Consider the following 25,044-nt stretch of genomic DNA (forward strand, 5'->3'; position numbering starts at 1 on the left):
GAGAGAGAGAGAGAGAGAGAGAGAGAGAGAGAGAGAGAGAGAGAGAGAGCACATACAAATCGGATTAGCTGTAACAAGCATAATATTTTTGTTTATTATATGTATTAACTTTTCAGAAGTAGCAGAGAATTACTCCTTACTCCAGTTGTAATAAGCCGTAATGAAAAAGAGAAAGTACTAATTGAAGGCTCAGTCAATTCCCTTCGTATTAGCATTGCTGTAAAACAAGCGGATGAAATAGAAAGGATACTCTGCCACAAGTTTATGCGTTTTATGATGATGAGAGCAGAAAATTTTATTGTATTAAGGAGAAAACCAGTAGAGGTGAGAGTTTTGCAATAACCTTGACACATTATATCAGGATAATAAAAACACATCAAAGACAAAATAATTTTATTTGAATAGCATTTTAGAACATTTTTGACCTTTTAAAATTAATTACACTAATGAAAACTGAAAAAAAAAAGAAAAAATGGTTCAGTTTAAAGTATACTTGAAAGTACTTGAAAAAGTTACATCTAGAAGACTACAGTATCAATAGCCACCCAGGTTGTATATATAATTAAAATACCCATAAGTGTTCAGGTGCAAGCCATCCATATTGTCTAAAGATATTAGGTTAGTTTATTTAAAAAAAAAAAAAAAAGTAAATAAATACTTTATTCTGCATATTTGTTAATTAATCTAGTGTATTGAAATTCCAAACAGAAGGGGTTACCATGGAGGGGGGGGGGATTCTGTTCCTGATTAATTATGTTGAAATATTCCTGGGATGGAACCATGGGAAGATTCATCATAGTGAGGTACGGGAGAAAAGTAAAGAAAGAGTTTAAGGAACTATCCAACTCTCCTGCTACTTACTCAGTAAACAGAATCTATGTGCTTGGTTAGCTCTCTGTCAGCAACCTGTTTTCTTTCTAGGTGCTTGGTAAATGGAGAAAATGTACTTGGTCGCTGGTGTTGAAATATTCACTGCAGTAAAATGCACAGAGATTATATACACTCTGTCAGTAGTGATGTGATTATCTGCCACAGCCAAATGCAAATGGAGGTTATGGGCTCGGTTAGAAGTGCTCTAGTATCTGCTGTAGCAAGAAAATGTGTGAACTTAGTCAGCAGCATAACATTCTACAAGATAACGACAAAACTGCTCACTCATGTGAAATACAACTACATTCTATAGACTTGCAGTTTTACAGATTTCCCTTAATCTATCTTGATGTAATGGAACTCGATGAAATATTAACCCTTTTGTACTCCCGTCTGCAATTATCATGACTATAACCTACCTGGTTTGCAAATGGGACCGTACTTATGAACAGGCATATGAGGTGCTAGCTTTGTGCCTCACCATAAAGGGGGACCTTGTATGGCCTCCGTAATCTCAAATTTTTAAAGTGATTTCCTTTTTTTAATGCCCCGAACTAGGGCCCACTTGTACCTACCATGTAAATGGAGACAGGTGAAATTTAGTGAAAGTGTATATGACTCATTTCTGTAAAAGAACAGATTAATTTTCAGAATAAAGGAAAATCACTCTCTTCTAATTTTCTAATAGGATCTAACAGTAGAACACAGGTTGACCCACGGCGTATTATCTGCATTGGGAATATGCCTTAATCTTTTCCACTAGCTGTGAATGCAAGAAAGCAGTTGACCAGCGTGACTTCCCAGAACAGTATGTGGGAGTTGGTTGTAAATGTGTTGTTACGGACATGGTAAATTGTGGAATATCCCTTTAGTTCTTAATTCGTGCATTCTATAGCAGCAGCTCTATTGCCTAAAGGCCAGAGGTATGAACAATATGTGACACAGAGCACAAAGGCGTTTAAAATTGATTCTTATAACGGAACATATGATAACCATGAAAGTGTAGTGCATTTTAGTGATTTGAATTGTTCAGTACTGTTCTTTATATTTCGAATACAACATTTGTGTTTAAAGAGATCAGTAAAATTAATTGTTTTTATGATTACATTTATATATGCAAGTTTTTTTTTTTTTTATTTTTGGACTCTGGTATCTTTAAAGGGGGCACCGCCTCTTGCCCCGAGAAGTGTAAGTACGGTCCTGGTCGCAAAGACCCAGAAATTAAACTTGATATCATGTTGGGGCATTTAAAACTTTTTAATGATTTCCCCCCCCCCCTCTGGTTACTAATACAGTAAACCCTTGATTTAATGGACTAATAGGGGAGAAGGGGTGTCTGTTAATGCCGAAAGTCCGTTAAATCGAATGTAACCTGGGGGGGGGGTCATTTTTAATGATCGCCCTGAACTGCCGAAAATGTTCATAGTAAGGGACAATTTCAGGGTCAGAACATGTCCCTATGTAGTGGATGGCGATGTCCATGAGATTTCTCATTTCAGACAGTGTAGGCCATGCTGGTGTAATTTGCTCTTCCTTAATGTCTTCTTCTTCCCCTGCCTTGCCATATTGAACCTTGTCCACAATTTCTTCTTTAGTGAGGACTTGGTAGCCAGGATTACCTTCATCGTTTTCAAGCCATTTCAGAGCATCATCTTCAGTTATTTCCCAGTTGCCAGTATTTACAAGGGTGTGCTGAAAGTCATTTGCCTCAAATCCCTCAAAATCCAAATCTGGTTCAATATTGTACAACTTCTTCCAACCATTTGCCAAAGTTGTAGCCTTCATCTCCTTCCAAGCAGCTGCAAAGTTAGAGCGCAGACTTAATGTAGGCTCGTAGATTCTGAAGTGTCCTGGCTCCTCTTGTGTTTTCTTTTGCATCTTCTTCATCTTCCAACACAACCATTACTTCTTCCAAAAAGTTCTTCATATACAGCCTCTTGCAGGCTGCAATTATTCCCTGGTCCATTGGCTGAATAACAAGTTGTGTTAAGAGGCAAAAAAGACATTTAATTCTGCCATCCTTACTAACTAACTTCTGCACTAGGATGAGCAGGGGCATTGTCAAGAAGCAACAGTGCCTTTACATTATTGGGGGAAACTTTCAGAACATCTGTCTGGAAGCGCCTCACACCAGGGACGAAGTGGTTGAAGAACCAATCAGAAAAAATTTCTGAAGTAAATCACACGCATTCTTTGAGCTGGTGTAAATAGCAGGCAACTGATTCATATTGTCTTTAAGTTTCTTTTGATTTCCCTACCACCATGGGCTTCAGGTGATGCATGCCATCGGCATTTGCACGAAGTAAGGCAGAAATTCGCTCTTTACTTAACTTGCGACCAGGAGTGCTGTGTTCATGTTTGTAGGCCAGCGTATTTTGAGGAACAGCACGATAGAAGAGGCCAGTTTCATTGACATTGTAAACCTGTGATAAAATAAGGCCCTCGGATTTAATAAGTTAATTTATAAATTTTCTAAATGGCTCAACTTGTGAAGTGTCTGCACTTAAAAGATTCATCACAGGTTTTCTTGTTCACAATGCCATGCCTTTTTCTAAAACACCACAACCACCCATTACTTGCCTTAACATTAAGTCCCATGTGTTTTCCAAGAGTTTCACATGCAGATTTCAACTCAAAAATTCGTACATTAACACCACTAGATCTCTGTTGAACATACAACTTATATGCAGCTTCTAAGTTTTTATCTCGTGCAACTTTTATGTGTTTTCTACTCTCCTCTGTAGAACCACATTTAGAGCTATCAACACTGTATTTTAAAAAAAAATGCAGTAATTTGCCCTTTGATTTACAGATATCAGAAACAGTTTGTTTTTTATGCTGTAAATTTCATAAACACATGCTACTGAGATGCCTTGTTCTAATTTCTCAATTAGCTTTAATTTCTGTGCCACATTTAAGTTCACACGCTTTCTTTTAACTCCTCTATCACTTGTTGCCATTTTAAATTATAAGGATTGTAACTTTATTTAATAAATTTTTAATAAATTTATTTTAATAAAAAATAATATTTTAATAAATTTAATAAAAAGTCACAATTCAGAAATCACAGAAATATTCTGTGTACAAAGGGTACTAGGAAAGTTTTGCAATACAGCTTTGTTTATTTAATTTTTTCAAAGTAATTTCCTCTACATTCAATACACCTCTCCATCCTCCGAAACCAATCTTTAAACCAGTTCTGCCAAGTTTCACTAGGGAGTAAAGCACACTCGTTGTCCCGAGCCCGTAGAAGGTCCTCATCACTGGAAAACCGCCTCCCTTTTAGCTTCATTTTCACATGCGGGAACAGTGCAAAGTCGCAGGGAGCAAGGTCTGAACTGTAGGGAGGGTGCTCGAGAAGTTTCAGTCCTGTCGTGGTCAAATATTCGGTGCAGGCTTTGGCGCGGTGAGCTGCAGCATTATCGTGATGGAGGTACCAGGTGTCCATTCTTGACTTTGGCCGCAGGTTCTTCATAGATCCAATGACTTTAGGCAGGCATTGTTCAGTATACCACTTAGCTGTGACTGTCTTCTGCGTGTTCAAAACGACACGTTCCCCAATTCCACTCGATTTGAAAAATACAGCTATCATTTTCTTCTTTACAGATCGGGATTTTCTGACAATTACGGGTGTGTCGTCATCATCAAAGACCCAAACTTTGTTTTGAGCCTTGGTCGGCAGATCGTAATAGTACAGCCAAGTCTCGTCACCTGTCACGATGTTGTTCACATACCGAGATTGTCCCTTATCAAACTTTTTTAACATCTCCCGGCACCAAGCCACACGTCGTGTCATCTGCTCTTCAGTCAGTTGATGCGGCACCCAGAGAGAACAAAGTTTCTTCACGTGCAAATGATCTTGCAGAATCGAACGAATTGCTGGTGCATTTAGGCCCAAAGTATCCTCTATCTGTTGGTAGGTCACTCGCCTGTTTTCGTCAGGCATTTTCCTCACAGCAGTAACGTTTTCCTCCGTAACTGATGTTCGTGGCTTTCCCGGCCTCTCAGAATCCTCCAGAGTGAAATTTCCCCTTTGGAATTCTCTATACCACCTGAATATCGTTGTACGATGTGGACAATCATCATCTAGTGCAAGAGTCATTTCTTCTAAGCACTGGTCTATGGTTAAACCACGCACGAAATTATACCGCAAAACTGTCCTTATCTCATTTCGTGACCACGATGCCATCGCAAGCACTTTACACTCTCACTACTAATGAATAACTGAGCCCATCGACTTGGCGCGGCGGCTACTAGCACGTATGAACATGTCTCAACATGCAGCAACAAGCAGCTTCCTGTGATTCATTGTTGCGTCATATTGCAAAACTTTCCTAGTACCCTTTGTACAACCTGGCCACATGATATCTTGAGGCAGACTGAGACCGAAACAAAGCGAGTCGGTAGACCTGCAGTTTAGTGTCCTGAGTCACGTTCAGCTTGCAAGTCACTGCCTCTCTTATCTGTAATAAGAGATAATGATGCTAGGACTAGGGGACATAAATTCAAGTTACGGGGGGAAATGTTTAGATTGGACTGCAGGAAGTTTTATTTTAGCCAGCGAGTTATAAATTACTGGAATAAGTTGCCTTCATGGGTGGTAGAGGCCGACAGTTTGGGGAAATTCAAAGGTCATCTGGATAGTACTTTCGGGTAAGGGAAGCGCATAGGATGATAGGTTTAATTTCCTTTTTATTTATATTTTATTTATATATATATATTTTTTTGTATTTATTAATTATTATTATTTAGTTATTTATTTTATTTATTTATTTTTTTTTTTGTTTTTATCATTGTTTTGTTCGGATTTTTTTTTTTTTTTTTTTTTTGGCTGGTGCAGCATAAGCCATAGGCTTTCTTGCACCATGCAGCTGTTACTAATACTAATACTAATACTAATCTGGGAAAACAGCTATTTGAACATGTTTTCAGAAAGAATAAAAAATAATTTCCTGAATTTGATTATAAAACTAAAAGTAGGTAATTATCAAAACAATAATGGAAATAAGTAATTATTATTAATTTTTAATTAGTAATAACACTGAAGTTATGTATAACCTAAAAAAAATAATATGGTCGAGATTAATATGTACTTTACTGTATTATTATTTGTCCTGTCCGTTATACTGGGGTCCGTTAAATCGAGGGTTTATTGTACTGACTAGTTTCCACAAACAAATTTTTGTATTAATAATTGTAATAGTTATTTAAAAAAAAATTTATTTATTCAATTTCATTCTTTCTGTTTTTGGATTTGATGCCAGCTTTCAGAAGTTTATGGCCCAGCTTTCAACAAAAAAATTGCCTTGAAATTTGGTTAACATCAAAAATCAGTTTTTGATGTCAAACAAATGTTGATAAATTTCCTCAAACTCTTGTTAGTAGATGCAATACCATCAGTGTGTGTGGCGGCGGACAAAAAAAACTGCATCACCTTAAAAAAAAGTAACATTTGTAGTAAAAAAGTATAAGATATTGTTTGATTACAGTCATTTTGTTTGTCGGTAGGTGGCGGAGACACGGTATAAGTGAATGTTATAGTTAATTATATTAACTATAACATTGTTATGTTATGTTAATAACATAGAATGTTATGTTATTTATAGTATGTTAAAAGTTTCTCACATGCTACAGTGCAATGGCCAAATGGTTCTACCTCTCCCAAGGTGAGTATCTCCCGGATCCGTTTATTCTAACTCTTTCAAATTGTGTGCAAGTTAAATCGAACCAGGCACGTTCTGCAGTGGAAGATAGTCATTTTCAGCAGTTCGGATTTTTGCCTACTGGATTGCAGCCCCAGTCACGGTCAGAGAGGAGTGATAATCCCCCCCCCCACAGGTGAAGTCAAAGTAAACGTCATAAGAGTCCTGCCGTAGGGTGAAGCGACATACAGTGTTAGTCACAAAGCCCTTACACAGTTCCTAATGGAAAAGCCGGCTTCATGTTCCTGGAAAGCTTTGATGATCCTCCCCTATACATATTTCTGTCGTCTGAAATGTCAGATTATAGTGCTTCAGTAGCCGAGTTGTCTGGAGAATTGACTTTCTCTGAAGTTCCAGACACCAGTTTCAAGGAATCTCCAGCTATGATGGAAAAAACACTGGAAGACAAATTTCCCCCTATTCAAGGACCTTTAAATTCTACTCATACGTTTAATGATTCCCAAGTTTGTGAACAAATTGGTAGTGCAACTATTCTTGACTATCTTTTTGGATTAAAAGCAAATATGCTTGATGTTTTTATAGAGGGCTCTACTGTGACACCTCTTATGTTTGTTGAGATGTCCAAAAATTGGAACAATATGGAAAGGTTAGTGATAGATCTAACAATAGAGAACGAAAAGTTGAGAACAAAATTAAATAATCTTAAATGTTGAGAGGAAACAACAAAATGCCTTGCCAACCGTTGCGCCTCCCACCTATGCAGGTGTGGTTGCCTTAGGCACTGGCAAACAATCTCAGAGTGAAGTTAACTTACCGGATGTTCAAACAAAGTACATACTCTTAGTTAAAGCAAATGCAGATAGTAATTGTAAAACCAGTGAAGAAGTTAAAGCTAAAATTTCTAAAAGTCTTAAACCTGAATTTAAAAAATTAAAGATTAAATCGATAAGAAAAATAAGAGAAAAGGGAGTTCTAATCAAAACTGATAACAGTAAGGATCTAAATAAACTGAAATCCTGCCCTAAGTTCAAGGAGTTAAAATTTTCTGTGGATTCCCCTAAAAAATTAAATCCAACTGTCATAATATATGACATACCTAAAGATGTCAATGACTGATTTTCTGGAGGACTTATTCAATAAAAACCTTGTGGATCATGGGATTTCCCAGGAAGATTTCGAGTCTATTAAGGTTTGTTTTAAAATCAGGTCTCGGAACAAAAACAATCAACATTGGGTTCTTGAGATCCCAAATAAAATTAGGAAAGTGTTTTTGGCTTCAAATAGCAAGGTTTTTATCGGATGGTCTGTCCATGGTATGAAGGATTTTTTCACAGCATCACGCTGTTTTAAATATCTTAGCTACAGACACTTGGCTAAAAACTGCCACCAGTCCGAGTTTACCTGCGGACATTGCGGTGACCTGGGTCATCAAATTCAAGACCGTCCTAAAATGGAGGAACCTGCTGTTTGCCCAAATTGTCGGCTTAAGAAGAGGAATGCGGACCATTCCTTCAAGCATGTTAAGTGCCCTGAATTTGTGAAAGCCCAAGAAGTAACAAAAATTTGGACTGACTTTATCTAACTCTGGAATGCCTTGTGTATATACTTTACAGTTAAATTGTCAATGATCTTTATCGATTTTAAGTGATCTTTCTAAGTTAATGGTCCAACACAAATTTCAACTTTTAGGGTTACAAGAACTGTATTCTTATGGGGGTGCGGTCAAGGGCCTCCCTCTCAGCTGTCGCATTATTTCTTCAAACCCTGTTACGGTCGGTGACTGGGGTAATGCCACTACCAGGGTTTGGGCCGCCCTGGTGGTTGCTGACCCCCTCATTACTGTAACAAAAATTTCTAATCTCTGCTCCACATATGCCATATGTGCATGCTCAGAAGGCTGTTTTGGAAAAATTTATGTGATTTCTCTGTATGCAATGTAGTCAGGCCATAGAGCCATTTCTAAATTACATGGAAGACGTTTTGATCCATTTATCTGGTTTTCCTGTCATTTTTATGATGGATGCTAATGCTCACTCCCAGCTTTGGAATAGCCCTACTACAGACTCTAAAGGTGAACTTTTGGAGAAGCTTATTCAGTCCAATAACTCACTCTGTGGAATACCCCATGCCATCTGCCTACTTTTGTTTCTTCTGTGGGTCAATCTTATATTGACATTACCCTTTCAAACTCTACTCTTGGTTATGGCATTTCCAACTGGCTTAGCCATACTTCGTGGTGCTCGAGCGACCACAATGTCATCACTTTTATGATCAGTCTAAGCAAAATCCTAGGGTTATCAGGTGCTGTTTTGACTTCCCCCAGTTTAAGACAAAACACATTGATTGGAATATCTTTGATGTAAAGGTTCGTGAGCTTATTTCAGAAGAAATTATTGTCCAACTTGGCTTGCTTCTTGCTGATATGCTGGTTTCTAGGGTTCAAGAGATTCTAATCACTGTCTGTGAGTCCACTCTAAAAAAGAAAAAAACAAAAAATGAATAGTGTTTCACGGTGGACCCCAAATCTCACAATTCTCAGAAGAAACTTACAAAATGCTCGTCGTAATTTTCAGAGAGCAAAGAGAGCTAACAGGCCCAGAGAGAGAGAAAGATGAGATTGACAGACTTGGTGAGTTGTATAAATCCAATAGAAGGAGTTTTCAATACCATTTTCCAAGAGAAGAAACTTGCCTGGGCAAGGTTTGTTCAGCATAACATAAATGAAGATCCATGGGGATTACTCTACAAACTTGTTACTAACAAGGTTCATCCCGGTGATGTTCTTTCTTCTATTATTGTAAATGGTAATGAAACCTTGGACTGGAGTTTGTCAATTAATGCCATCTTGGACGGCTTGCTCCATGAGGACACTGCCTCTTGTGAAAACACCATCCAAACTGCAATGAGATTAGATCATTTATCATACCAAGGGCCTCGAACCAAAGCTCCTTTTACAGATACTGAGCTGGAATCTGCTATCTCAACCTTAAGGGATGGTAAATGTCCTGGACAGGATCTCCTTGAGGTTTCTGTACTTAAAAGATTTTGGAAAAATTGCCCATTAATTATATTAAATCTTTTGAATGCTTGTCTGTCTTCGGGATTATTCCCCGCTGGCTTGAAAACAGGCTAGACTTAAACTGCTGCTTAAGTCCTTTGACAAACCCTCCAATGATCCGGCCTCTTACAGGCCCATTGCACTGTTGCCCAGCCTTGGCAAAGTCTTGGAAAAATTGTTTCTCATCTTCTAAATTACTATTTAGACTGAAACCTAAGTTCCCCACTTCAATTTGGCTTTACACGTGGAAGGTCTTCTGTTAATGCTATTTGTCAGATTTTGAGTTCTGTTCAGAATTCTAATTCTAAATATGTCCTTGGTCTCTTTGTTGATTTCAAAGGGGCATTCGACACTGCTTGGTGGCCGAGTGTCCTGGCGAGGTCCAGAGAGGCCAGGGTCTCAGCTCCTATTTACCGTCTCCTTTTGAATTACTTTGATTCTCGCAGCATCACAGTTTCCTCAGGATTCTGCTCTGTCACCAGATCTGTTTCTAGGGGCTGCCCTCAGGACTCTGTTCTTGGCCCTGTGTGCTGGAACATGGTCCTTGATGGGTGGCTCTCGGTTGATTGAGACAACATCCTTCAGACAGCTTATGCAGACGACCTTGCTATTCTGATTTTTGGTAATTCCCGCCTAGAGCTAGAGTGCAGAGCAAATGAAGTTCTAGAGGACTTGAATATCTGGTGTCAAACACAAACTTCAAATCTCAACTAATAAAACAAAACAAATGTTGCTAAAGGGCTCTCTTGATGTAAATAGACCACCTGTTATTAAGTTAAATGGAGAAATGATTAGGAGTACTCGGCAGCATAAATACTTAGGAATTTATTTTGATGACCGTCTTAATTTTAATTACTGTGCAAAATATGTACTTCAGAAAATAAAAACTATGACCTATAAAATTATTAAGATTACCAGGAGTACTTTTGGTGTAAAGAAATCTTCCATTAAATTATACTACTCTTGTATATTTATACTAATTGTGTGTTATGCGGCTGGGGCCTGGGGATACAGAATCGGTAACTCCCTTGTTCAAAAATATCTTACTCAAGCACAAAGATTCTTTCTTCTCGCTGTAAGTAGAGCTTGTCGAACTGTCTCTACAGCTGCACTCCAGGTCCTCAGTCATCGACTGCCAATCCAATATGAAGTAATGTTACATTATCTTTTATACTGTAGAAGAAAAAACGTTCCTGCGATTGTAAATGGTATAACATATAATACTGACCTACAAGAAAATGTAGACATTAAAAGAATGAGAAATGAATGTTGTAGAGCGTGGCAAAATACCTGGTATACTTCTACCTTGGGTAGGGAGACCTTTTAAGTTTTTCCCCTAGGTTGCTGATTATGATAAGAAAATGGACTGGTTCAATCCTGGCTTATATGTTATGTTTCTATATACCAGTCATGGCAGTCTTAACTCTAAATTGTTCTCATTCAGATTAAGTAACACTCCTCTCTGCAGTTGTGGTGCTCAAGAAACTGTTGAGCACCTCGTCTTTCATTGTCCTCTGTATGATGATTTCGGCCCCGGGTGCCAAGCGAATTCGAGGTCAAGCGTTCAAAGTGCGAATATATAGCGATCTTTCCAAGTGATAAAAGTTTATATTAAGTTATATCGTTTTTTACTGGAAGTTCATTTATAATTCAGTTCTATACTTGAAAAATCACAAGTAAGAACAAGGAAGGAAACTCACCTTTCTTTTTAATTACATATATTTACTCTATTTTACTAACCAACTAACTTATCTAACCGCTTGGCCTCCTTGCGGCACTGCTCCTGCCTCCCCGTGGCAGGGCCGGAAACTTGGGAGGGAAAGTCAACCTCCCAGGGCAAAAAGGAGCCTAACATGGACTACGACAATTACCCAGAGCTTGAGCAGCCTAGGCGCTCATCCAGTACCATCAACAATGCTGATCATGAAATTTCTCACGATGTAACAAAGTCTAAACGACTGCGTACAGACACAGACCAACAGGAATGCCCATCATTCCTTATCTTACATAGTCTGTCGGACAAATCTATGAGCACTCTCTCACCATTTCTTATACAAAAATATTTGGAAAATGTGGCGGGCTCTCCCAAAATGGTGAGAAGACTAAGATCTGGAGACCTCTTGGTAGAAACAGTGAGTCGTGCACATTCTGAGAGACTGTTGAAACTAACAGTATTTGGCGGGCTACCCATTCAAGTTACCCCTCATGCAACACTAAATACTTCCAAGGGAGTAATTGCTGAGTGGGATCTGATAAATGTAACAGAAGATGAACTGGCCCAAGAACTCAAACATCAGAAAGTAATACAAGCCAAGCGCATCATGATCAGGAAAGATGGAGAACTTGTTCCCACCCGCAACATCATCCTGACATTCGGAACACCTATCTTGCCATCCAGTGTCAAAGCCGGCTATCTCAACTGCCGAGTACGACCCTTTATCCCGAATCCTATAAGATGCTACAAGTGTCAAAAATTTGGTCACGCACAAATGGCTTGTCGAGGAGATCCAGCCTGCCCAAACTGTGGGTCGAAAGAACATTCGCACACAGACTGTGACGCCAAAACACCGCACTGTCTGAATTGCAAAGGCGTGCATCCAGCCTACTCCAAGTCATGCGATCTATGGAAAACTGAAAAAAAAAATCCAAAAGTACAGGGTAGAACGAAAAGTCACATACCAAGAGGCAAGAAAGCAAATTATGCTTAACGCACCTAAGAACACCTATGCAGCAGCAATGCAAAAACACCAAACAACAGCAACACAAACTGAAGTATCAGTTCCCCCAACAATGTCGATTGCAGATTGGGCCCGATCTATACTGTCACCATCAATGAAACAGACTCCAAAAGAGCAAAAGGTAGTAGATAGAGCCAACAACACCCCTGTCACAGTCCCACCAGCAACCCCACATAGACCACCAGATATTTCAAAGTCAAAAACCGACTCAGTTACAAATAGGAAGACAAACAATATCACTTCAGAAAATATGGACACTGATAACAATACTGACCCAAATGAACCTATCCTAGATCTTCATGCAGAAGATGTCTTGGATACCGGACGCCCAACCTTTCCAAGAAAAGAGAAAATGAAACTCGATCGCCACAAACAGCCTGGAAATAAAAAAGACTCAGAATCTTCCTCAAGTAACAAAACCAAATAATGCACCAAATCATACAGTGGAACTGTAGAGGAATTCGCAGTAACATTGATGATATCCACGAGTTAATTGATCGTTATCATCCCGTAGGCATCTGCCTACAGGAGACAAATTTAACACGTCATGTGTCACTCTCAGTTAAAAATTATGCACTCTTTAGAAAAGACAGAACTGCTACAAATAATGCTCACGGAGGGGTAGCCATACTCATAGACTCCAGAGTACCTTGCAGATTAATTCCTTTACAAACCTCCATCGAAGCTGTTGCAACACGTATTGTGATTGGTATTACTTTGACAATTGTTTCTATCTACCTTTCGCCCAATCACTCCTATACCATCCATGAACTGGAAGATCTTATTCAGCAGTTGCCAACCCCTATCTGTTTATTGGGTGACTTCAATGGACACCATCCATTGTGGGGTTCTCCCAATGCAGATAGACGAGGACAACTTATCGAACAGCTTGCTGACAGACAAAATCTGATTATACTAAATACTGGCTTGCCAACTTACATCCATCTCTCTACGGGTACAACTTCTGCAATAGACCTTTCGATATGCTCTCCGATCCTCTTCCCTAGTATTGAGTGGACGGCCCTCGACAACCCGCTAAATAGTGATCACTTTCCGCTAATATGTAAAATTCAAACAGCACAATCCATAATTTCCCAAAACTATGTAAAATGGAAATTTCACAGAGCAGATTGGGCAAAATTCACTTCCCGAGTGTCCTTTGATGAACAGATCATCGAAACCTGTCCTATTGACACAGCTACCGATCACATCACAAGACAAATACTCGCTGCTGCATGCACTGCGATTCCACAATCACAGTCAACAACCCATAGAACCACAAACTATTGGTGGAACGAAGAGTGCAAAGGTGCAAAAAAAGAAAAAAACCGAGCATGGAATCTGTTTCGAAAATATCCCACCACCGCCAATCTTATAAACTACAAGAGACTCAGAGCCAAGGCCCGTCACATTAGGAAGAAAGCTAAAAGAGAATCTTGGATTCGATTTGCGAGCACGATTAATAAGAATACTGATTCAAGAATAATATGGCGGAAAATAAAACAACTAAGTGGCAAAGCTCCCCAATTATCCTCTCCAATTCTGAACTCGAATGGACAGGATCTTTCTTCTCCTGCAGATATAGCCAATGCCCTAGGGACTGTTTTTTCACAGCTATCTGCCTCAACAGCATATGATCTATCATTCCAGAAGATCAAAGCATTAGCTGAAAAGTCCAAACTGAACTTCAGATCTACGAGTAAATGTACTTTACCTTATAATCAGCCGCTTACAATGCTTGAACTTCAAGAAGCCATATCTAGCTCAAAACACAGTGCTGCAGGCCCCGACGGAATATACTACATAATGCTCCAACACTTAAATAAAGAATCGGTCTGTTCACTGCTCACTTTTTTCAATCGCATCTTTCTTGAACATTGTTTCCCCAGTTCCTGGCACCACTCCTATATAATAGCAATTCCGAAACCAGGAAAAGATCATTCCATTCCTGAAAACTATAGACCTATTTCTCTCACCAGCTGCTTAAGCAAAACCCTGGAAAAAATAATTCACCGTCGACTTACTTGGTTTCTCGACTCTAAAAATATAATTTCTGACAATCAATTTGGATTCAGAAAAAATCGATCAGCCCTGGATCTCATGGTCAAAGCGGAAACAAACATCAGGAATGCATTCATTCGAAATGAGCATCTCGTCATGGTATGCCTTGATGTAGAAAAAGCCTTCGACACCACATGGCGTTTTGGTATCCTAAGAGATCTGCATTCCCTTGACCTGAGAGGCCACTTACCGTACTTCATATTGAATTTCCTTCAACACAGATCTTTTCAAGTCCGATACCGACAAGTTCTCTCTCAAACATATATACAAGAAGAAGGGGTCCCACAAGGCTCTGTGCTCAGTGCCACCTTATTCGCAATAAGAATAAACCATATGACTAAATATATGCCCAGCACTGTGAATTCATACCTCTATGCCGATGATTTCACTTTTTCTTGCAGTTCTCAAAACATGACTTTCATTGAGCGGCAGCTCCAAATTTCAATTAATAATATTCAGTTATGGATGGCACAGAATGGGTATAGACTCTCTTGTTCAAAATCTAAAGTAGTTCACTTTTGCAACAAAAGGAAGATGCATCCAGATCCAGAAGTACACTTAACAAATCAAACTATCTCAGTTGTGAGCAGCATTCGTCTGCTTGGTCTGACTTTTGATAGTAAGTTGAACTTCATAGAGCACGTTAAACATCTAAAGACGTCTTGCCTGAAAAAAATGAACATACTCAGAGTCATTTCTTCTACATCATGGAGTGCAGATCGGTACACGTTACTGCATTTGTATAGAGCCCTAATCAGATCTTGCCTTGATTATGGTGCCCCGGTGTATGATTCTGCTAGAGAAAGTGTGCTAGCGCGACTTGCACCAATTCAACACTCTGCCCTGAGGATTTCTACAGGCGCTTATAGAACTTCACCAGTCCAAAGTCTTTATATTGATGCTCATGAACTTCCTCTAACCCTCAGAAGAAAGATGTTAATTCTTAACTATACAACTAAAATCCAAAGTCTACCTACCCATCCCATTAGGCCGATACTTAACGACCCACAGTTCACAACATTCTATAGAAATAAACCAAGAGCAATTCAACCTTTTGCTCTCAGAGCTCAAGCACTATCAGAAACCTGGAATATAGATCCCGATAAAGTTCTTCAAGATTTAAGCAGTACGGATCCCCCATGGAGGTGTATTATGCCACTCTGTGACAGTTATTTTCTAAACTGGGGAAAACACTCTCTTGCAAATGTTAATATACAACAACTCCATATAGCCCATACACAAAATTATCTGCATTTTTCAAAAATATATACTGACGGATCAAAATCTGAGAGTGGAGTGGGTGCATCAGCCGTTTTCCCTCATAAAACCTTTTCTGTATCACTTCCCAATGAATGCAGCAGCTATACAGCTGAATTATACGCCATCAAAATTGCAGTGGAAAATATCCTCCATCTGACCATCCATAAAAGCATGATATATACAGACTCCCAGAGTGCGATTATAGCTTTACAGAACAATTCTTCTAAAACACATCCTTTAATAAAGCTCATAAAATCCAAACTGATGCATCTTCAAGAACTCCAACGAGTGGTCATTTTCTGTTGGATCCCAGGCCATGCTGGGATACTAGGAAACGAACGTGCAGACTATGCCGCTAAACATCCATCCGACAGAGAATTATCACAGCATTACGTCCCATATCTTGACTACAAAAGTAACATTCAAAGAATGTGTAAAGAACAATGGAGAATTCAATGGCAAGCCCAAACGCAAAATAAACTCCGCCAAATAAAACCTGAACCGCAATCGTGGACCTCCAGTTTCCGTATGAACAGGAGGGAGGAAGTAATTTTAACTAGAGCGCGAATTGGCCATAGTCACCTTACCCACCTTTATTTCCTCACAGGTAATGATCCTCCACAATGCACACAGTGCAATTGTCCACTCACAATAAAGCATATTCTTATTGAGTGTACTTTATACACCACTGCCCGCCAAGTCTCTTTTAGCTTTCTACCAAACCTTAAAGAACCTTTGACACTCTGCCATATCATAGGTAACGACGCTAATCTACTGGAGTTCTTTCACTTCACAAAAATTATCGAATTATATGATCGTTTTTAAGTAATGCCATCACAACCACCATGCATATGTACCATTTATAACAGTGATAGGTGCAATATGGCCTAAGCAGCCCTTGCACCAAAAAACAACAACAACAACAACAACAACATGATGATTTAAGACTGGACTTTCAACTTCTCACAAATGTATTCAGTTGCTCTGAAATGCCAAGACTAGTTACTTGTCCTGAGTATTATGCTGCCTTCTCCACCTATATGGAGAAAATGTTTAAACGGAGGAAAAGAATTCCTACTCTTGAGGTTCAGTAAAATACTAACCTAATGTTCATTGATAGAAAAATACCGCCATATGGCAGTTAGTTGGAAAAATTTTACTGTTGTTGTTTTTTTTTTTTTTGAACTTTAGATGGAAGGGTTTAGGGCTCTTTTTATTGTTTTGGAAACCGGAAATTGTAACCATTCTTTTGAAGTATAAATCTTTGTAACAATCAGCTGGTTGTTGGGGACTGATAACCTTGGCTTGTTTGTAGACTGTTTCCGTTTTTGGATTCTCTTACCTGATGTACTAATCAGTTTTTGCTGGACCCCAAAGTCCAGTGTTTATTTTGTATCATCACCATTGTAAATAGCCTTCATGTATCATCATCATTGTCTATAGTTTCTTTAAATTGTACACTATGTAACTGTTACCTTTTAGCGGCGGATAGGGGAAACCCTGGAGCCCGCAAAGCAAAGGTATTGCATCAGCCATTTCTATAAATACGGCGTGGGAAGGGTATACACCCTCATTAGTATCCTGTTTTGCGGAGGTGTAAGCATGGCTCCATATGTTCATTTGACACCAAGAAAAAAAGTGTAGCTGTTGCTCTGTCCCAGGCAGGACTTTTTCCACATGCTATCACTGATAAAATAGGCTGCCACCAGTCAACAGTATCCCGGGTGCTGAAATTAAAGCATGAAACCAGTGATGTGAAGAGAAGGCCTTGATCAGGCCATAAGAGAGTGACTACGCCTTCCCAAGATCAATATTTGAAACAGCTATGCCTTCGTAATCGCCATGCTAGTGCTCCTGATCTAAAACTGGACTTTGAGATGGCCTCTGGTGTTGAAACAAGTGCACAAACTATCCAAAGATGGCTTTCGGAATGTGGTCTGCATGCCTATCGGCCCAAGAAGAAGCCTTTGTTGACCCAACAAATGAGGAAGAAGTGACTTGCTTGTGCTAAAATCCATTTTTCACGGACAAAAGAGCAATGGGACACTGTCATCTTTTCTGGAGAATTGAAATTCAACCTGCATGGCTTGAATGGGAAGCGATATGTCAGAAGACGAAAATCGGAGGCATACCATCCTGACTGCATAACACTGACTGTAAAGTTCCCTGCGGGTCAGATGGTCTGGGGATGCATAACAAGCAAAAGGGTGGGACGAATTAAGTTTATTTACGGAATGGTGAATGCAGAAACCTACACTGCTATCTTGGAGGAGTGCCCGAAACCTGTTATTGGGGATCACCACACAGATGTCCAAAACTGTATTTTTCAACAGGACTCAGCACCTTTCCACAATTGGCAAGTTTCATGTTATTTATGTTTAATGATGAGTTTGTCTTCTTATCTCACAAGGCTTAAAACATACTTACACCAATGTTTTCCCTCATTTTTCTTGCTTAAGATGCAGTCATACCTCAGAAATGCTGGCATTACAGTGTTGGATTGGCCCAGAAACAGTTCAGATTTGAACCCTATTGAAAATTGTTGGTACATAATGTCATCTAAAATTGCTCAGAAGAAGGCAACAAGTAAGATTTAGCTGCAGGAAAGCATTGTAAGGGTATGGTACCATGAAATTGGGCAACTGTATATCCAGAAGTTGATTAACTCTATGCCAGATCGTTGCAAGGCTATAATTGCAGCTCAAGGAGAAACAACAAAATATTGAGGACTTATTTTGCTGATTTACAGTACATAATACTATTACGTTAACTTGTCATTTCAGTTTGTACACATAAATGCAATAAAATGTGTTTGGTTGTCATGATTGCCGTTTGAATGATTTCTCATATTTCCATTAATTATGCATTTTACCCTTTGGGATGATATTTATGGCAATTAGGTATATCAGGTGGAGTCTTTTTATTAGATTTCATTCACAGAGATATATCCCATCTAACAAATGCATTTTGAACATTTCTGAAACACAACACATTATTTGCAAAATTCACAAGTGATGAAGTTTTTTTCTCTCTGTGTACACTATATATATATATTTATTCATTTTTATTATTTTTATTTTTCCTTTCAAAATATAGTTCTTTGTGAGCAGTGCACACTTTGCTTTTCTTTGTACACCGAGGAAAAGTGTTCCTTATCATTTGGAACAATTTTTTTTTCCTTTTCTCTAAAGCAAATGGTACCCTAGGTAACTGGGAATGCAATATACCCAGGGTCAACTAAGAGGTAATGTGCAATATATACAGACCACCTTGAGAGCAATCATGGTGTGAAACATTTTTACACACTGCAGTTATCATAAAAAAAAAAAAATCAATTTTTCATTGATTATATTTTGGCTTGCTGCTCATAACAGAAAATGCATAACAGTTAACGTCATTTGATCCAGCTTCTGTGATAATGGAAAATTTTTCCATTTTGTGATTATGTCAAAGAAAGATCTGGTAACAGTACAGTTTTCAGACAAGAACCCATTATGTATAGTGCACTTCTATTTCTTTTTTGTGCAAAGTAACAACAAAGGTGAAGATTTCAGGTTTGACACTACTTTTTGGAATTTTATAACATGGCTGCTAATAGATTTTTTGTGGAAATTTTGTTACAAGATCAAATACACATCCCAAGTGCGATAGCAATATCATTTTCAAAAATTTATATCAGTAACATGGCCTTTTTTTTTTTTTTTTAATTCAATGGACATTGTGGTGTTTTCTGTTTACTGCCAGTTTTTTCAATTTATAATGAGGCTGCAGATAGATGAATTTTCTCAGTTTTGTTAATAGATGCAATATACAGTAAAGAAAGTATAGCATTGCATACTTTTATTTTTCTTTGTGTGCAAATATTATAGTGTAGTTTCTTTTCTGATCTAAATAAGTGAGAGCATGCAGACACCTTAGTTAGTTAGCTATGTCGCAGTTACTAGCTAGCATGCAGTTTCCCATTTGTTACAGTAAGAGTGCAAAGCTTCAAAAATTCCAAGCTAAAAGGGGTCTGTATGAACCACTGCCCTAGAGGGATAATTTTGATGCAGGTGGGGTCATGGGTCCAAAAAAAAATAATCCATGTTTTTCAGCTGAAAAATCTGGGATTATTTGTTAATAACATTAATTGGTAACACTAAAAAAGTTGAAGAAACATCTGAACCCATTGTAATTGGCTTTATGAGAGCAAAATCCTGTCCCTTTACCCTTGACAGTAATTGTTTCTTTGAATAAATACCACATTAGTATGGTTCCTTTACTTGTATGATTTAATACATGATAAATCACTGATGTTCCCCAATTCAAGAATAATTAATAGATCTTAATGTAGTATCAATACTGCTACATCAGTATGTACATTTTAATATGTATAAGGTGTGATCGAAAAGTTCAAGTACTCTTTATCATGAAATTGAACTGTCATAGCAAGTTGCAACTTGTCACAACATGTTTGGTGACTTATCTAGAGAGTAAGTAACACACAGATCACTTGTTTATCTACAGTCATTCTGAATTATAAGCTGCATTGGGTGAATTTTCACCAACTGCAATAGGCAAACCAAGTGTTTGCTTATCACAGCAGATCTTCTGGCATGGGAGTAGTAGAGCCATTAGCCAGTAACTGACTGGAAATGGATTGCCTAGTCCAATGGTGTCCAACCTACAGCCTGTAGGTTGGATACGGCCTGCAAATAATTTTTATACGGCCCACATGGAAAATGAACTATTTGTTGATTTAAGATCCTCTGAAAACTACAATCCCAGCTTGCAAATTCAAGTAGTTTATTTTCGCTCTCCCATCTGAAGATTTTCAGCTAATAAAAGAAAATGCCATGAAAATGGCTACTTTTTTTGGATCAACATATGTTTGCAAGCAAATTTTTTTCACACATGAAATCAAATAAATATTTAAAATGAAACAGAATAACAGATGAGTATTTTCATTCTGTATTGAGAATTGGCATTGCAGATTTCAACCAAGTTTTGAACAATTATCTAAAAATACCCAGCCTCAATTAAATGTTTTGTTCACTAAATGTTATTTTAAATTAGGTATATCATTATATTTATTTATTCACATTAATATTGAAAAGCAGTGATTCTTTTCAGGTTGTAAAATTTCTAAAGTGAGCATTTAAAAGCAAAAGCAAGGTATTTTTTTAAAAAACAAAAGTAAGTCATATTTTTATAATTTTAATGAAATCTAAAAAATAAATCACTGGCATAGATTTGTTACACATAAAAGTGTTGGGAATTTGCATTTTTTTATATATAGCCTGAAAATAAACAACATTAACATGAAAACAGAAACTTTCTTTTACATGTAACAAGATATAGAAAATGTGCTGACCAGGCTAGCCAGGTTGTTAAAGTTGGCAACCCAAAAGTTGCGGGTTCAAATCCCGCCTCGGGCTTGGATCAGAGTAGAAAATGCAAAAACCTTGGGAGGTACAATATGGCCACAGAAGCCGATGTGCCAACAACCAACAAAAAAAAAAAAAAAAAAAAAAAGGAAAATGTAAACACTAATTTTTCTTGAATCATTCATTGCGGCCTGCGAAACAAATCTAATTTTGAATATGGCCCCTGTACAGGAAAAGATTGGACACCACTGGCCTAGTTCAATGAATCACATTTCCAACTTCATTCGTGCGACATACTCAACATGGGCCCATGGTCTCGAGGATATGTTTGGATGGAAAGACCTTTTTTTTTACAATTTTGCAGTAATGGGTGCAAGTGCCTTTCAGATAACATTTTTCATTTGTGGTAGAGGAAAAAGTGAAATTGGCAATATTTTATATAGTTCAGATTAGCCACTGACAACACGTTATCAAAAATTTATAGGTTACAGTAAACAGTTTCAAGCTCAGCATAAAGAAATTTTATGAAATGAAATCGTAAAATTCTTTTGTGTGAAATTTGCTATAAATTGATTATTTGAAAACTACAAAAACACAAAAGTACACGGTAAAAATCATGCAATTCAGCACATTATACAGAATGTAAATTTTATTTTATAATTTCAAAAACTGCACGAAAAACAACAACAGAGTAGTTTTGTTTTTGGAATGATGGCATAGATCTGTAGAGATCTTTGAAATTTAGAGTAACATTAGAAAGATTAGCTTTTAATAATATTAGGGGGAAAAAAATCTATTCTACCAATGAAGATAACACATTTTTCTTGGATAAGGATAAATGTAAGCATTACGTTATTTTCATTCTGAAAACAAGTCTTCTGTATCTGGTTATTTTTGAACTGAGATATAATGTAATATTTGCTAAACTTCAGAACAGGATGTGCACTCTGACTATTGGTGTTTTTTAATTGTGTGGGTTTTTTAATAGACTCATTTTTAGCTAGTCAAAAAAGGTTAGTTTAGTTTAGGCCACTAATTTGGGATGGATTCAAGCAATTAATGATGTCCATAATTGGTAAAAACTTTAGAATAGGGCAAAGGAAGTGTGGGTTTTTTTTAGTAGACTTTCTTTTTTGGCTAGTGAAAAAAGGTTATGTTATGCCAGAGTGTGCACTCTGTTCCGAAGTTTTACCCAATATTGTTATAGCTTCATTTGGCCAGTTTTTTATTTTTTATTTTATTTTATTAATGTCATAATTAGGAGGACTCTTTTTTTTTGTAATAATGCAATCATTAATAAATATTAACAAGCACACCATGAAGTCATAAGTCTGGTGTTTTTTTTTTTTTTTGTGAAAGTTGGATGTTTAATAATACAGCATAGCATGCTGTATTATCAAATACCACTAGCACTTATTGATAAATTATATAATAATATTTATTAATTATATTATAATTTATAAATTATTATTATATTAAATATTTATATAAATTAATTATAATTTACATAGTATTTTTGAATCATGCAATATTTGTGTATTATTCACATTTATATTCACAATATTCAATATTCACATTTATGATGTATTTTCTTTTGTTTCTTTGTCTCAGGGATATGATATATCATTCTTAATCACCAATTTCCATACAGAACAAATGTACAAACACAAACTTGTCGACTTTGTGATTCATTTCATGGAAGAAATAGATAAAGAAATCAGTGAGATGAAACTAGCTCTGAATGCAAGAGCTAGGATATGTGCTGAAGAGTTTCTGAAAAGGGTTTGTTTTTATTACATCTCGTACCCTTTGTATTAAATGAGATAAAGTTTAAAAAAATTAATATGTGATTTGCTTATGTTTTAAGATAAAAAAATATTTTAAGATAAAACATAAACAGATATTTCTATATTCTAGCTTAGTTTAAAGTTCTGAAGGAAAAAAGTTACTTATATATTTTTATTCCTGTGTTTGCAATTTTTTATGACCTACAGCATGGTGTAGGATTGCAGGAGTTTCAATTAACAGACAATTGATTTAAGTGGGCAAAATTTAAGATGGAAAGTTAGGTTATGAAATTTGTCTGTGCTTATATGGACCATTTTAAGGCTCAAAAAAAAAAAAAATAATAATAAATAAATACATAAAATAATAAAATAAATTTGCTAATATCTTAAAAAGAGCAGTAGAAATTAATGACAAATAAAGGCAGGGATTTAAGTAGTAGGGAAGGAACTGACAGTTAAATTTACAGAAATAGGTAAATCTAACAAAAATGGTAAAAGGCTATTAGAATTTTGTTCATTCTTAATTGCAAACACAGTATTTTATCATAAAGATAGCTACAAGTTTACAAGGAAGAGCATAATAGAAATAAAAAAAAAAAAGCATAATTGATTTCTATATTAAAAGCATTTCTATATTATTATAGAAAAATACTTAACAATTAGCTGAAATGGGTACATGGAGGATTTGTACTGACTACTGTCTTTTATTGAAAATACAGTGGATTCCGGTTATTTGGGCCACCGGTTAATTGGGGCAAATCTTAAAAAACAGAACCCAATCGAGAAGATAGCAAGGGTTTACTTCGCTTAATTGGGACAACATGCCATTTAATCGGGGCAGGAGACCACAGCTTGGAGATTACCCTACGATTGTCCGCATGGTCGGTCGGATTTCTGGAGGTCACAACCATAAAACAATAAAAGCAATTAGCAGTCACCTGTTTATTGGCTTTTCTGTTAGTGCAATCTATTATAAATGGATAGTAAACTCAATCTTATTGAATTTGCAATAATACCTACAGCAGGAATTCTGTGGGTCATTATGGTGAAATGTGTTTACACTTCCATGGAATCTTTAACCATATAAAAAAATTAATTTTCAGAATCTTGTCTTCATTCCTATTTTTAAAGCTTCGTAATCTGTTACTCCATTCTCACTTGCATGTATCACGTTACTTGCAATTTGTGTGTGCCGTGTTCTTTGTTATCGATTGCTTATCTTTTTACTGTTTTAAATTTTAACTCCCACCCACAAATGTCATGAACAGAAATGTCAACTAGTTAGTATGTACACATTACAGTACGTATTAATTATTCCGATTATCACATATATTCTTCCGATTTTCACGTATCATTTAATTTTTTAATTGGTAAGGTAATAAAGGGTAAATTTGTGCTTTAATATATCTTTACTTTTATAGCCTTTGGATAATATTCCTCCTATTTTTGCTAATTAGAATCGCTGTTTAATAGAATTAAAATTCAATTCACATCGTATAGTGAACGGTACTTTACTATGGTGACTCCATCGTAATGTGATTTGATTGTACAGTGAACCAATTGTAAAGTAGGGGTCCATTGTATTTTTAACTATTTACTTGAAACTTCGGATAATTGGGGCAGCTGCTTAATTGGGTCGAAAAGCACTAGTCCCGATGTGTCCCAAATAACCGGAATCGACTGTATTAAAAATGATAATTAGCCAAAAATAATATAAAAAACTGTTAAAACAGACAAAATCAAAGCTCTCAGATTTTCAAACAACAATTAAATATAGAAACCTTCTTGCTCAAAAAGTCAGGTAGCATTCTTTGTACTAACATGATTGTAGATAAAGAGTCGCAAAAATTTAAGATGTTAGTGGATATTACAAGAGTTGTGGGAAAATGATCTGTAAAAATAGGAAATTCAGAATGCATAGAAGGGCCCAAGAAGTTTTTGAGAGGTTAGAAAAAAAGAGAAAAATTAAAGTTGCCAGTATATCAATGAAAAGTGTGCTGTAATATGAAATAAAAAAAACATTATTACCTGTTGTAAATATTGTATTTTACTACACTTATTGTGTGGAGTAGAAAAGTACAAAATTTTGCCAGTGCAAACTCTGACTACAAGTTATTTGGTCTGAAGGACTCCTGAATACTCTCGCTGAAAATTTAGATAACTAACCTGTGGCTGACTCTGCTTGACAGGCTGATGAAAGGACTTGTTCGGTGGACATTGTCCATTAAAGTGAGCGTTTAC

At 37.0% G+C, this 25,044-nt stretch overlaps 1 protein-coding gene across 1 annotated transcript in view; it reads left to right on the forward strand.

Annotated features, from left to right (window-relative positions):
* The window catches only part of Arpc4 (Actin-related protein 2/3 complex, subunit 4), a 71,570-nt gene that overhangs the window by 28,157 nt on the left and 18,369 nt on the right, over positions 1–25,044 (forward strand). Inside the window, exons 3-4 of the mRNA XM_090385505.1 lie at positions 117–324; positions 22,628–22,798. Of these exons, the coding sequence (XP_090241631.1) occupies positions 117–324; positions 22,628–22,798 (379 nt within the window). The remainder of the gene's footprint in view (positions 1–116; positions 325–22,627; positions 22,799–25,044) is intronic.

The sequence above is a fragment of the Mastigoproctus giganteus genome, chromosome 11 (genome assembly GCF_048544385.1).
Source record: "Mastigoproctus giganteus isolate SK-2022 chromosome 11, ASM4854438v1, whole genome shotgun sequence".
Classification (NCBI taxonomy): domain Eukaryota; kingdom Metazoa; phylum Arthropoda; class Arachnida; order Uropygi; family Thelyphonidae; genus Mastigoproctus; species Mastigoproctus giganteus.